General features: G+C 41.2%; 1 protein-coding gene across 2 annotated transcripts in view; it reads right to left on the bottom strand.

Moving 5' to 3' along the window:
- The window catches only part of RAB3GAP2 (RAB3 GTPase activating non-catalytic protein subunit 2), a 72,945-nt gene that overhangs the window by 22,916 nt on the left and 33,867 nt on the right, over positions 1–16,162 (bottom strand). For both annotated transcript variants that reach the window (XM_074989937.1, XM_074989938.1), the window contains exons 13-21: positions 14,638–14,777; positions 12,167–12,383; positions 11,649–11,792; positions 11,155–11,237; positions 9,145–9,209; positions 8,677–8,767; positions 5,648–5,775; positions 1,935–2,148; positions 822–919 (exon numbers count right to left, since the gene is read on the bottom strand). In XM_074989937.1, coding sequence (XP_074846038.1) covers positions 822–919; positions 1,935–2,148; positions 5,648–5,775; positions 8,677–8,767; positions 9,145–9,209; positions 11,155–11,237; positions 11,649–11,792; positions 12,167–12,383; positions 14,638–14,777 — 1,180 coding nt within the window. The remainder of the gene's footprint in view (positions 1–821; positions 920–1,934; positions 2,149–5,647; positions 5,776–8,676; positions 8,768–9,144; positions 9,210–11,154; positions 11,238–11,648; positions 11,793–12,166; positions 12,384–14,637; positions 14,778–16,162) is intronic.

Here is a 16,162-nt window from a genome sequence, read left to right as displayed (position 1 = left end):
TCATTTCAAAAATCTGAAATTCCCCCTCCCTCCCAACCAAAAAAGGGACTTACTGCTGCTGTGGCCTGGAGGAGCTGCAAAACATTCCTCCTACCAGAGGTGGGGCGTGTACGCAGGCAGACGGCAATCACATACATGCCCCACCGCTTAGTGGGAGGAGCGTGTGGCAGCTCCAGCGGTGGCTGTGGCTCCTCCAGGCTGCGAGGTGATCCCTCCAGCTATGTGGGGCAGAAGCAGGGGTGCCTCTAGCTGTGTGCAGAAGGGTAGCTCTAGCTATGAGACGCTCCAGCCATGGCAGGGTACAGTGGCTCCTCCAGTGGCAGGTGTATTTTTTCGTTTTGTTTTGGGCTTTCTGTTTGGGGCGGGGGGGAGGGTGTTAGGGCAGCAGTAAGCCCTCATATTAAACCGACTTTCAGTAATGATAGACAACCCTCCCCATGCCTGACTAGTCCGTTAAACGGAAGGCGTACTCGATTACACATATCTGCTGGTACGGAAAGACTATTTTCATTGCAGAAGAGCCATGAAGAAAACTGAATATACACATTAAGTGGTAATTAGGTTGCAGACATTTTAGTCTAGAACCTAACGCCCCTCTGTTTTACACTGAGTTACATAACGTGGCTTTATGCTCTCAAACAGCTCGTTAAGACCTGAGGGATTTATGGACCTGAAAAAGGGACGTTAAACACTAGAATTCGAAGCGTACATGGTTGTGCTGAGCGCTTAATGGTCGATACTGTATATTGGGAATTTTCTCTCACTTGGACATCCATTAATATTTCAAGTAGAAAGCAGGTGACAGTTAAATCAGTACTTACTAATAATAATTGAGGACTAAATCCTGCAGACTCCAGCGTATGACACATTTCCTCTGTGGAACTCTCTCCACACAAACACTTCCAGAAAAAAAAGCCACCTACAACAAACAAAGGAACTTTATGTATCATGATCTAACACCCAGCATGGACATGACTGGCGCAGCACATGGATTTAGTTGCCCACCAATCCATGTGTATATGCATGGTGGCATGTGTTAGGATATGGCGGAGAGACCCAGAGCTATTTTTGCTGACCTTCTCTGGTATCAGATCATGTGTCCTATTAGCGCCAACCCAGGAGCGTGTGTGTCTGAAGTAGAGGGAAGTAGGGCACAGAGACACTCTTCTCGGAAATGCAGCTCAAGTCATGGAAAGGTTTACATTATGGTTTATCTTTTGTTATCATTATTTATACCACTAGATTACAGCAGTTCAGTTATTGAGGCAGTTCTGGTTGTTCTGGTCAGCAAGAGACCTGGTGCCTGTGCTGGTTTTAAAACCCAAATACCGTATTTTGGAGCAGTGGATGGAGAAGAAAACTGAAGTAGACAATAGGCTATCCTAGAAAGGGCCCTTGGCATTCACACAGCCATAAAGGCATAGAATTCTTCAGCTTCAGCTCCTCTCATGAGGAGGGTTAGTTGAAGCTGGGACAAGGAGCCATTTGCCTCATAAGTACAATAGTTCAATAGTTGTTAAATAGTGCGGCAGAGGGGCCTAAATTAACATCTGCTAACACGAGGTGCCTTTTGCAGGTTGGGAGTGATGTGGGGGAGTGAGATAGGTGAGCAACTGAGAAATATTTTCCTCCTCACTTAAAGGGGGCAGCTTGGTAAGGATATGGGAGATTGAGAGGCAATACACTGATGGGAATTCCAGCACATTGTTTCCTGAAGCTAAGGCGAAAGCCTGAGTTTCCCACTCTTGTAATACCCCTTCATCAAACTGGAGAGTCTCTGTCTTCTTTACTTTCAGTGACTAATTAATGAATGGATCAGGCTAATAACTGTACAACCAATGAATGTCCTGAGCACAGTCTCACACAGATTTTAAAGTTAGACAAACAGAATGAACTATTAATCTGATAAACACTAGTCGATCAGTGGCTCTTACCTAACGCCACATATTCTCCTTCATCTAGATTCTTTACCACAATCGTGTCCTTTTCATATTCTAAATACTCCAAGAACAGTTTCACAGGCAATACACCATCTTTATCCTCAGCAAATCGAACAGTGGCTTGGGTGTTCTCTTGCTTGTAGTTTTCCAACAACATATGGAGTCTAGCAAACTCTTTTTCATCCAGCCTGAGTAGATTAGCCAAATCCTTAAAGCAGAAAGACAAAAACTACATTAAATAATGGACCTCACAGAACTCGGTAATTGGAGATATAATATAATATACTTCTTCCCCACACCCAATTTCTCTCTGCTGCATGTGACTGAAGGAGTCTTTTTAATCAGTCAGATATCCTTGAGAAAGCAGCCATCCTGCAAATTGGGAAGCTATATAATAATGTGCTGTAATGCCTAAATTCCACATACATACAGAAGCTTCTGTAATGATACTAAAAGTAACCCAAAATATGAACAACAACATTTTGTATATCTTTTTAAAGTACTAAACACTGGGCAGATTTGGTCACAGAACTAACTCCTTCTCCCCAAAAAGGATAAAGGAAAGCTTTCTGCCCTTAGGACAAATGATTAAAGTCAGGAGACATGAATTTTATTCCTGGCGCTGTCTCATAAGAATGGCCATACTGGGTCAGACCAGAGGTACATCTAACCCAGTATCCTGTCTCCCCACAGTGGCCAATACTAGATGCATCAGAGGGAGTGAACCAAAGAGGTAACCAAACCATGGCGGGGTACAGTGGCTCCTGCCATCCGTCTCCAGCCTCTGACAGCCAGAGGCTAGGGACACCACTCCCTACCCACCCTGGCTAATAGCCATTAATGTACCTACCCTCCATGAATTTATCTAGCTCTTTTTTAAACCCTGGTATAGTCCTAGCCTTCACAGCCTCCTCTGGCAAGAGTTCCACAGGTTGACTGTGTGATGTGTGAAAAAGAACTTCCTTTTATTTGTTTTAAACCTGCTGCCAATTAATTTCATTTGGTGTCCCCTAGTTTTTATATTATGGGAACAATAAATAATTTTTCCTTTTTTCATTTTCTCCATACCTCTCATTTTACATGCCTCTATCATATGCCCCCTTAGTCCCCTCTTTTCTAAGATGAAAAGTCCTGATCTCTTTAAGCTCTCTGCACGTGGGACCTGTTCCAAACCCCTGATCATTTCAGTTGCCCATTTCTGAACCTTTTTTGAGATGAGGTGACCACATCTATATACAGTTAAGTCTTACATCGTGACTAACACAACGTTGTCAGAAGGCTCAAATAAGTAGTACACTAGGGTCTTAACATTCTTTGTTCAGAACCCTTGCAAATGTTGATTTTCGCGAATGTGTCGGGGGCTCAGAGCCCAGGAAGTGGCAGCTGGGGGCGATCCCCGCCATAGAGCTCTGGGGAAGCTAGGCCGCTTGCGAATAATTGAATTTGCGAATGTGGCCCTGGTGAATATCGAGACCCTACTGTGTTTGCTTAACTCATGAGATCACTGAAATAAAGGCGCTGCAGCCAGGTATTTCATTAAGAGTTTTTACCCCAATTCTGCCATCCTATAGTCTTCATCTCCAATCCCCCAAATTGTGCAGTTTTTTAGTGTTATAAATTTAATTGTCGTTAACTCATGCAAATAACTCAGAAAATCAATCATGGTTAATCGATTTTGATCACACTGTTAAACAATAATAGAATCCCTATTGGAATTTATTAAAATGTTTTGGGTGTTTTTCTACATGTACTAATTTATCAATTTCACTTACAACACAATACAAAGCATACAGTGCTTACTGTATATTTTTATTATAAATATTTGCACTGTAAGTCTGTGGCCACACTAGTCCCTCCTTTTGGAAGGGTTATGGTAATGTGGCACTTTGGAATATGCTAATGCAGCGCTGCGCCTCATTAGCAAAATGGCAGCCATGTGCGCTTCGAAACTCTTGGTTTTGAAACATGCCACCCGTGTAGCCAGGGGACCTTTCAAAATGGCCCCCCTGTTTTTGAAAGCCCCTTCTTCCCAAAACCAGATGGGGAAAAAGGGGCTTTCAAAATCAGGGGGCCATTTCGAAAGGCCCCCAGCCACACAGGAGGCATGTGTTTTGAAACCAAGAGTTTCAAAGCGCATGTGACTGCCATTATGCTAATGAGGCGCTGCACATTCATGGCAGCGCCTCATTAGCAGATTCCAAAGTGCCACATTACCATAGCCCTTCCAAAAGGAGGGGCTAGTGTGGCCACAGCCGAAAAATTATAAACAAAAATTGCAGGATTTTTCAACTTCTCTCATACAAGTTACGTAGTCCAATCTCTACGATGAAAGAGCAATTTACAGATTTTGAGGTTATGTTATATGACTGCATTCAAAAACAAAACAATGTAAAACTTCGGTGCCTACAAGTTCATTCCATCCTACTTCTTTTTCAGCCAATAGCTTATCCAAACAAGTTTTGTTACATTTCCAGGAGATAATGCTGTCTGCTTCTAATTGAAGTGAGAACAGGCGTTCAAGTAGTACTTTTGTACCCAAAGTAGAGTAGTATTTACAATCCATACATGCTAAATATGTGTATGTGCCTTCTAGCTTCAGCTACCATTCCAGAGAACTAGCTTCCATGCTGATGATGCTTGTTAAAAGAATTATGCATTAATTAAAAATGTGACTGAATTCCATGTGGGAGAACTGTGTGTCTTCAGCTCTACGTTTTACTTGCAATCTGCCACACATTTCATATTATGGCAGTCTCAGATGATGACCCAGCATAAATTTGTTAGTCTCTAAGGTGCTACAGGACTGCTTATTATTTGTTGACCCAGTATATTTTGTTCGTTTTAAGAACCTTTCACTGACAAAACACAAAGAAAATACCAACATGAGATTTCAAAAGACAGCTAAAGTATTCAGACAAAGGTTTAAGACTCTAAAGTGCCTTCAAAAAAATTTCAGTGGGACGAGGTATGGAACCTGCTTTCGGAGGTCTAAAAAGAACACCACACTGATGTGAGGTGACTACAGAATCTGAACAACAAAAAAAGAAAATCTGCTTTGGGCTCGTGGCATGACTCAAATGATGAAAACGAACATGTGTCAGAGCTCTTTGGATTGAACAGAACCCATCATCAGTGTGGGATACATGATCTCTCGAATGGTGGTTGAAGCATGAAGGGATGTATTGAAGGTTCATATATCTCGCATGTAAATATTTGTGATGTCTGCTACAATAGTATCATGCAAATTCCTGTTCTTACTTTTAGGTGATGTTTAACAAGATGCAGACAGCATTATCTCCCACAAATGTAAACAAACTTTGTCTCAATGATTGACTGAACAAGAGGAAGGACTGAGTGGATGTGTAGGCATTAAAATTTTACACTGTTTTATTTTTGAGTGCAGGTTTTTTTGCATAACAGTTCCTGTGTTAACTGAACTGAAATACCATTTCTTTTGCACAGTGAAAATATTAGTAACCAAAAATAATATTCTGTGAACGCCATACACCTTTTAGTCTGTCTTAATATATTTGAAAATGTGGAAAACAAAAAATATTTAAAAAATGATACTCTGTCACAGTTTGATGACTCAGTCATGCAACTAACCAGAATTTTTTTTTATTGCTTTAGAGCCTTAAATCAATTTCCACTTAATCTACTGGCAAACGCTTAATTCCTTCAGAAAACAACATTTTTACATTACTTACATTATGAGAGAGAGGAGTGCTTGGCTGCACGTTCAAAGAATTCAGTTTGCTGACAGACTCATAAAGATGCAGCAGCTTTAACTTATTTGCACAGAATTGGAGCAACCCTTCATCAACACACTCGAGCTCTGAAGAGAGAAATAAAGATGCACATTAGTCTGAATTAACGTCTGTACCGAAGCTGTGAAATGTTCTTTGTTCCATCATTAAACTCTTATAAACGAGCTAGATGAATACGCTCCAGTACCATGTTTTTGATGCACTTTTGCTCACAGTATGACGGCAAGTTAAAGGGAGGATGTTTTTTTATCCAAAAGCAAAAAGGACATCATGATTATTTTTTAACAAGAAAAGGGCTGCAACGTGATGCTGAGTAATAAGTTACGATAGAGGATCTCTTGTGCCCCAACATATAAAAATCAGGGAAATGCTAGATACTATAGTGCAATGCTCAAGAAATTATTCCTTTAAAAATAAACACAAGTGGCATGTGCCTTGAAAACTACAATGCTGCTTGAACTATAGCCTCTCTTTTGTCATACTGCCAAAAAGTGACTATGATAAATCTTGTAATAAAAAGCGAAAAATAAAATTTCACAGAATAAAACTGAGAAACCACAATGGGCCTTACTGTCTTTCAGTGACAAAACAGAAACCTTATTAACAAAATTAAGTTGAGTATTTGTAATTCTTCAGTGCTTAGAAAAACAATTAGATTAAGCATGGCAGCCAGACAACACATATGCAATTGATATTGACCCAGAGTTTAGAATTAAAAAAAGCACTAATATCTCAATACAGTAATACTTTGACTGAAATACTAAGTGCTTTCTCTTTCTTTGATATCAGACTAAATAGAGCATATATTCAAGCTCAGCTTCTTGAAAGCTGAAAGGCACCCTGTGTCGGCAGCTCTCCTTTGGCACCAGAGTCTCCAAATCTTGGGCATAAAATTCCAAAAGCGATCGTGAGGACCACTGCTCTAGATTGCTGAGTTATTAGTCAGAATGAGTACTCACTGGCTGTGTCTACACTACCTCCCTACTTTAAAGAGAGCATGGCAAGTAGGATATTGGGAGTTTATTAATGAAGTGCTGCGGTGCATATGCAATACTTCATTAAGCAAATTTCCCCCAACGGCAACATCAAAGTTTTAAACTTCAAAGTGCTGGCTTGCGTCTAGCCACGGCTAACCTACCAGTACTTCGAAGTGCCTTTACTCCTCAATATTTTGAGGAATAAAGGGACTTCGAAGTTGCCCAGGCACTTCAAAGTACTGGCGAGTGAACCGTGGCTACACGCAAGTCAGCACTTCAAAGTTGCCGTGGGGGAGAATTTGCTTAATGAAGTGCTGTATATGTACCACAGCACTTCAAGAATAAACTCGCAACACCCCACTTACAGTCCTCCCTTCCAAGTAGAGAGGTAGTGTAGACAAGCCCATTCACTTTTGTCTTCTGCCTACTAAGATATAAGGTGAAGTGACTGATTGTAAGCAATGAGACTGGTAACAAAAAACCCAGCATGTCATTTGATGTATGTCTACTTTCTTATGTCACCTTTAATGTTTGCTTGAAATAAATTAACTATTTATGCTAAGCAATCTCTTCCATCTTGTGTAGCTGTGACATACAGTGTACATTTCCCAGACTTTAGAAGACCTGCTGATGAGAGACAAGCTTTCACTCAGAAGTTAGTCCAATAAAAGACATTGCCTCACTCACCTTGTGTCTCTACTTTCTAAATCTGGATATGTCGGAAACCCATTCTAAAGAACAGAAGTGGATAAGCACTACCTGCTACAGATCTGGTCTCGTATTTAATTACGTTAATTTACCTGACATTAACAGGACATAAAACAAAGATTGTAAATTCATTTTTCTGTATAACGATTCGTCTCTGAACAAACCATTTGTGTGCTCAAATGAATTCCCAGTGCACAAATGTCTCTCTATGAAGTGCAACCACTTCACAAATATTCGGCTACTAAAAATCCTTGGGAAAAAAAAAAGGAAACCTGCACAGCTTGGAACAGCTAATCAGCTGACCTTTCCCACACAATACAGCATTCACACAGACCAGCTCTTGTTTCAAAATACCCATTTATCCACAGAACTACCTGCAGATACATAGCCAAACCAGGAAACAGGGACTTCAACCATATTTGTTCTTTTCTGTTACTGGCAGGGAGTACAGTAATACAGTGCAATGGAAACATTAAGAGCAGCGCATAAAGCACAGACAAGCTAACAAAGAGGACTTAATACAGAATGAAAATGGATCTGTACATTTTCCAATTCACTGTGAAAATAGTTTCTCTTAAGAATCTGCATTTTTAGGACTTCACATCTGAGTGGATATATTAGCTATGGAAAGCCAGAACCTGCCCTGATATTAGATAGAAAACTCAAAGGATGAAACCTTAGTCCCGTTAAAGTCAAGAGAAAAACTACTATGGCATTCCACAGTCCTGAAGTTACACACACTCCAGTGAATCCAAAAGTTTAGGAGTTAAATGGACCAGACTCCTTATTTCTGTCCGAAGGAAGGGTGAAGACTCAAGAGGGAGTGCCGTAAGGTGAAACATACAAAAGAATTATTTGCAAGTCAATCTACGCAAACCTATAAAACGTGAAACGTGTGGACTTGTGTATCTATATGTTAAACTATATTTGTATTTATATAAAAGCAGTTTATTTTTCTTGCATTTACAAAATATACATAATGTATGGATTCATTAACCAGTCACAGATGTTGAGAATATGCAAGAATTAATTCAGTATAACAGATACAGGACAAATGTGGAAGAGGGTACTGCTCACTAGCAAACTGATGCAGGCAGGGAAAAAAACCTCTACAAAAGAAACTTCTTGCTGTACCCAGCAGAAAAGCCAGCAGTCCAAGCTTGAAGCAGCAATGGGGTCACACAATACATATTGCCCCTACCTCACACCACCAGGTTTGCTTCAAGCAACACCAGGGAATCAAGTGCATGTGTCTACATGATTACAAAAGCAGCTTTCACTTACCCTGGGTTTTTAAGGTGTCCACCAATGTCTGAGTGATGTTCGAGAGAGCGGAGAGTGTCAAACGTTCACTTGTCAAAATACTTTCCAAAGCCTGTTAGCAGAAATTTCACAAAATGAAATATTTCCATTCATTTCGCTTCATGTTGCTGTTTAAATACTTAAGGAAGCACATGCAACAATACAAGTCAGAGTGTTTTTAGGTACTATTTCCGCTACATGTATTTGCGCCGTAAAGGTTTTACCCTTACAGCACAAATGGATCCTGCAGCTAAGTCACAAATCAGCATGAACTCTATGTACTGTGCTGCAGGGATTAAAAAGAAAGAGCAATTCTATAAAGCAAGTCCATCAGCTTCATCAAGTAGAAAGCATGGAAAGAATTGTTAAGAAAATTGTGAAAGGCTTTATCTCCAAGTGTGATCATGTAAAATTCTTTCCCAGATTGAAATTCCTTCTCACAATAGTCACCTGTTTTTTTGTAGCAGGGTATTTAATATCAAGAATTAATTCCTTAGCTTCAGCTTCAACCAAGTCTGAAACAAAGACAGTCAAATCATTAATTCATATTTTCAACACGGGTTTTGAAAAGCAAGTCATTCTGTATCCTAGTGAAGATGTACACTTATTTACATTTTAATTGTTTAGATTGACAAGCTGGGAGGAGCTACCACCATTAATTTGGAAAAGACTCTCACTGTTTACAATCAAAACAAAAAGCAGTCAAGTAGCACTTTAAAGACTAGCAAAATAGTTTATTAGGTGAGCTTTCGTGGGACAGACCCACTTCTTCAGACCATAGCCAGACCAGAACAGACTCAATATGTAAGACACAGAGAACCAAAAACAGTAAGCAAGGAGGACAAATCAGAAAAAGACAATCAAGGTGACCAAATCAGAGTGTGGAGGGGTCGGGGGGGGGGGGAGGGGGAGGTCAAGAATTAGATTAAGCCAAGAATCTAATTCTTGACCTCTCCCCCGCCCCCCCCGATTTGCTCATCTTGATTATCTTTTTCTGATTTGTCCTCCTTGCTTACTGTTTTTGGTTCTCTGTGCCTTAAATATTGAGTCTGTTCTGGTCTGGCTATGGTCTGAAGAAGTGGGTTTGTCCCACGAAAGCTCACCTAATAAACTATTTTGCTAGTCTCTAAAGTGCTGCTTGACTGCTTTTTGTTTTGATAGTGTATAGACTAGCATGGCTTCCTCTCTGTTACTGTTTACAGTGCTACTGTAGCTGCACTGGTCCCAGTTCATTAGAGACAAGATGGGTGAGGTAATACCAGGAACAAAAGAACTTGGCCCAATAATAGACTATACCTCTACCACCTTGTTCCAGAAACAGAGTCAAATATCGTTCCAGATTTGTCTCTTTCATAAGAAAAAAAATTATATATAGGAACAAGGGTGTATATGCTCAAAAGGATGAAGTTCCTCCCTACCCCATGCATATGGCCAGCGTGGAGGATATGCACTACTTCAGCACTCAAATCAGAACTCAATTAGGATTTAAGCAGCGGCCAGGGCTCATGCTGACTTTGTCCAAGGGTGGATTTCACCAAAAGAGCCTTTTGAATTGTTTACAAAAGTCATGGTATAATTCATGACAATATGCACTGCCTGGCAGACTATTTTACCCTGCCCTGTGGGAGAACCTCATTTGCAATACAAATGAACTGTGCCATACCAGGAGAAGGAGGTCAATGCTAGTACAGAAGCTCAAGAACAACTAACTTAAAGACACTATTATCAGGACAGAGACTGCTCAATAGAAGACATTAAAATTACTATATTTTCATTTCATTTCAGGAGTCTTCATTTGCCTTTACTCCTGAGAACAATTGCTCTAACATTAAACTTTAGAAATATATGCTGAACATCACCAAATAACCAAGCTGAAGAGAACATACAGCACAATGAGAGTTTGCATTTTTATGTGATTTTGCAGTTCTGTACAACCCAGATCCACTGAACTAGCCGACTGCTGCTGCTTCCCATCACACACACCTTCCTAATCCTTTCTGGAGACACTACCCCCTAACACTAGCCAGACACAGCACATCACCAAAAGTGTTGGTTTTTGTTGCTGTTGTTTTTAATAGTATTAAGAAATTCCTAATTCTATGGAATACAGTTAAAAAACAAGGCTCATTGTCACCCCATGCTTAGACAACACTGGAGCTCAATAAATGAATACAACATACACAGCAGACAATTTGAGACTTATCCAAATTTTGCAGATCTGTCTAAAGAAACCAACATCAACTGAACACTTCTGAATCTAGTTTTTTGGCACGCTCAGCACAATGTAACCTAAAATTTGCAGATGTTTTTTCACAGTCAATTACGTCTAATGAACATAAATTTGGCAAAATCTATGGGTATACATGTATGATATACATGTACACTGGGGATACAGAGAGCACATCGTGTGATTCAGTTAATAAAACATTAAGAAATCACAAACATTTCAAAGAAACCTACCCTGGTTTGAGGTTTTAGCTTTAAGTAAAGCACTTAACTTCTTCACTAGATGCATATCCTTTGCTCGTTCACTCTTTTTATCACTGAAAAAGATTTTCAAATATCTCATATAAGCATACAGTGAAATATTCAGTGAAAAGTTCTGTCTGAAAATGTTGTTCGTTACTTTTGAATTACATTACTGGAGAGAGCATTTTTTGTTCATTCTGGCATGAAATTAAACCAGTTACTAATAATTCTAAAACTCAAGCACTGAGTCAGACAAAATCATCAATTACATTTTCCTAAGGCCAGATTTCACCTTTATTGCCCACACAGAGCCACTTATTCCATGCTACTGTGTCAGACTACTCCTGGAATAATGCACTACTCACTATGAGAAACAGCAGAATTTGACCCTTTGGAACTAAAACCAATTTCACACACTTATCTTAAGAGTTCCAATAAGAAAAGACAGTTCAGGTAATTAGGATATAAAACTTAGCTAACTTTACCTTAGCGCTAAATGGAAAGGTACGTGAACCGTTTTTATGCTTCCAGACACTGGGTCAACAAGACAGATCTGGTAAGTCTGAGACTGCCAACCTTGACTGGTCATATTGTTTAAACCCATTATTTTGTAGCCAGGATACAGCAGCCTGAAACACATACAGGTATGGCCGGTGAAGAGTGAAATTACCAACAGGTATTTTTTGTATAAGACACAAGGTAGAATTTCTTGCAGCTAGGGCCCAGCAGAACTAATTCAAAACATCAGAACATCTGATCAGTGATCTGTGCTAGAATAGTTTAGCAAACGGTGTTAGCAGAGGAGAAGGAAAAGAAAACATCCTCATTCATAAATAAGAGCATTCAAACAAGTATTGGGTGCACTGTCCACAACTTACACTTTACTAGCACTTGCCACTGTAACCTTTGGTGTAAGATTGCCTCAGAATATGTTTACTATGTGCATATCACTCCACTAGTACAGCATATGTGAGAATATTTGAAGATGCTAAGCATGCCTTACCTACAGTGTTTTCCCACATTGAAGGCACCAACCCGGGGTCCTTGCTGAGTGCTCCATACTTCCAGGATTCCTCTTCTTGGAGCATAGATCACAAGAAATTGAGCCACCCTGCTTGGACCTCGAGTACTCCCAAAAGGAGAAAAATCCATCTTTTCCGCTTCTCTTTCATGGAGGTCTTCTACAGTCTGAATCCAACCAATCTGTGCGTCACGATAGCCTTTGTAAGAAAGGACAGGAATTATGTCAACAAGTTTAGACACACACAGAGATATTTCATAATTGTCTGCTCCTGGAAGAGGGTTTATATCATTTGAGTACGGGACTGAAGGCTATTGTGCCTGTCCAAAATATTGTATTGTGGCCACCTAAATACTGTTTACCAGTAACATAAGCATCCTTCTCCAACCTAGGTACTTTACTCACATTTACTTCAATTGGGCCAATTGCCCTCTCCCTCACCCCTCCACCCCATGCAAGCTCTTCCAACACAGAAAACAAGATGCCTTCTAGAACAGACCTTGAACATCATCAGGTCACTGGGATAATATGTTGGATTCAGCACACACAAGTGAAACCAACAGACTCACTCAAGCCACACTACAATTCTCATACAAAACAAGTCTTAAAACTGAAGTATAATTTAATTTCGAAACTTCTAAAGTGTTAGTGGAAGAAGTCAACTGAAAAGATAGTGAAAAGTAAAGTATCTCCATAAGAGGCGCTTATTGCAAGAGAAAACACATGCAAAATAGTAACAAAATATTCAACAGCTTTATGCTTTGTACCTAGAGTGACACAGACAGAGAAAGAAAAGGCAAGCGCCCTTGTGGTTCGTATCACCCTTTCTTATATACAGGTTTAAGCAACTTGCTGTAAATGCCAGCAAATTTGGCAGACCAAACCATTTTAGTAAATGCTTGTTCAACTGAGAAAATAATGAAAAAAAGCCCGAAAACATACGATCACAGGAGGGTGTTAAAAGTTACATAACAGTAACACAGAAGAAAATAATGATGACTATGTAAATCTGAGCTCATAGAGAAGCACCTGATCAAACCAAATGCTGGGGGAGAGCAATGTACCAGAGACACAAGGTGACTGCAACCATTATGTATGGTAGCTGAAACAAAGAAGCTAAGCAGCCTGGAGGAGTGTTTGAAATAATGGTTCTCTCATCCTCCAACACTTCTAATAGAGACCCCTTAGCACAGCCCACGTACATGCTCAATTCAGCAACAAGAATTGCAAATTTGATTTCTATCATTCCCGACTTCTTTTTTGGGTTTCTTGCTTAGACCTCTCCATGGCATGGGACCAAGTACAATGGCTGTCTGGAGAGAAACAGGCCTCCACTATGCTTTCCCGGTAGATTTGATACAGGAAAACTGCTATCTCTGGGCCAAACTAACATGGAGTGGGAAAAAGCGTGGCATTCATGGAATACAGTCTACTAGCTCTAAGGGCCTTCCAAACTCCTGTCAGGGCTGTTGGGGGACACTACTGGAGATATAAGTAGCTTTGTGGAAACCAGGTCCAGTATTAAGGAAGAAAATGTGTTTAACTCCTATCCAGGTTGCACTTTTGGTTGCGATTGCTGTTGGAGTCATGGCACACAACAGCTGGGACTCAAAGGTAAAACTGATCACTCTCTCTCGGAACAGCCAGAACACTAGCAAGAGAAGCTAATTGTCCCAGCAAAGCAGGAAGCATTTGGGATGGTCTGCCCATCCTAGTGCTTTCCTCTGCTTTTTTGTGGTGCATGTAATAGGGGGAAATTAATGTTGCCGCTTCTCTCCATTGAAGAAGAAAAATAAATAGGAGCTGCACAACATCTTGGATCAAAGAGCTCAAAATGCTTCAACAGAATGATTGGGTCAGCTGCTGCATGCTGCCATAAGGTCTACAAAGTGAAGTCCGGGCAACATGACCAATGTTCCCTCTATTTTTTTCCATCCAGTGTGGAATCAATTGTGTTGTATGCACTGAGGCATGTGCAGATATGCGCCATCAATAGACACACATGCTGCTGGCCATGGGCAGCTGTGGGTACTCTGCCAATCAGCTGGACAGCACCTGAACCTTTCTTGGAAAGCTACCCACGCACTCAGCTTAAGGGAACACTGAATATAACTCATCGGGAGACGTGTTAGTCTGTATCTGCAAAAACAACGAGAAGTCCTGTGGCACCTTATAGACTAACAGATATTTGGGCGAATACGCTTTCATGGGCAAAGACCTGCTTTGTCAGATGCATTCACCAGATGAATAACTCAGTATCTGAGGCTGTGGATTAAACTTTCACTGTAGATCCCAACAACAATAGTTTAAGGTCCAGTTCTGCCGCCCTTAAGTGTGTATTAAATCTGTTTGAGAAATCAGAGTAACAAAGGGCAAAAGTAGTCAGAATTCTATGGCAAACCGAACACCGCCCCCCCCATCGTATCCAAGCCAACTAACTGCTGTAAATGTACCTTTCCACATGCGAACGGCAAGTCCTCGTGTAACATCCAATAAAAGAACTCTTCCAAAATCATCAGTTACAGCTGCCAATGTGTTACATGGAGACAAACATATACTTTCACCGTGACGCCGAGAATCGGGAAGTCCAAACCTAAAAATCAAACCCTCATTTAATGAGCATCAAAAGATACTACATTCATTACAGTAAGTCCCCGACTTACACGATCTGCAGATATACCGACACAGTTAGGTCTCAGAGTATCCGAATCCAGAGTACGTGAGCCCACTCTTACATGGCTGACCCCCGATTCATACAGTAATCCCTCGTTTCATATGGCTTCACGTTGCACAAAACTCGCTTTAACGTGCGTTTTGCACAACATGAAGCTGCTGGGCTATTAGCCTGTCTAGCTTCGTGCAGCTGCAGGCAGCCAGGCAGGCTAAGAGCCCATTCCTCCTGCTTTCCCAGAGCAATGCCCCTTGATAGCCACACTGGTTTACCCCATTAAAACCCCCCATCGGCTCAACCCCCCCGCAACTTCCCCTCCCACATGGCCCCAGTTCACCCCTGTTCAATCCCCCTTTTGCCCCCAAGCTCACTCCCCACACGCACTGTACTGTCAGCCGCCAGTGCACACATGAAGCTCTACCCCCACCCCAGCTAACTCTCCCTGCCCTGGTTCAACCTTCCCTCAATCCTCCATGGTTCCAGCTCACACCCCCCAGCACACAGGGCTCCAGCTTCAACCTGCACCCAGGGCTCCCAACCCCCAGCACACACACGCAGGCCTTCAGCTCCAACCCCCCTACCCACCACCCCTGTGTCCCTGGCTCCAAATCCTGCCCCAATCCCCTACTGTCTGTATTCAACCCCTGCAGGACCTGGCTCAACTGCACCCTCCCACCACCCCACTGCAGCCCTAACCCACTCAAGGCTTAACCTCCCTGCCCCTCTCAGGGCCCCAACCACCCCAACATATATAGCTTTCAGCTTACACGGTGACCCTCGGAATGAATTAACAGTATAAGCTGGGGACATACTGTACTTCAGAATTCTGAACAGTGCCTTTTGAAAGATTAGAGAAATACTTTCTCTAGGAAGCCAAAAGGGTAGGTGTTTTGTTTCTGTTAATAAAAACATAAGGAGCATTTTGCTATTACGAAATTTTGCGCTTTTATTTACTTTGGAACCCTAAAATTTTGAGAGTCTCACTAAAACTATACTGTAAGTAACGCTGTTAATCAATCACAATTAGCTCATGTGATTAACTCAAAAAACTTAATCACAATGTTAACTGTCTACCCTCCCCACGTTAATCCTCCCATTTCTTGTCCACTGGATGTGTGAGGTGGCCACTGCAGGGCTCCCAAAACCCCAAGGTCTGGCGTGGCTGCCCCACTTCGTCTTATGGACAGGATGGCTCTGATTCTACCATCTATTTCATGTTACAGCAGTCTCAGATGATGACCCAGCACATGTTCATTTCAGGAATATTTTCACTGCAGATTTGACAAAACGCAACAAAGGTACCAATG

This window comes from Carettochelys insculpta, chromosome 3, assembly GCF_033958435.1.
Source record: "Carettochelys insculpta isolate YL-2023 chromosome 3, ASM3395843v1, whole genome shotgun sequence".
Lineage (NCBI taxonomy): Eukaryota > Metazoa > Chordata > Testudines > Carettochelyidae > Carettochelys > Carettochelys insculpta.
The sequence above is the reverse complement of the archived record's forward strand: the minus strand, read 5'-3'. Positions and strand labels throughout refer to the sequence as shown.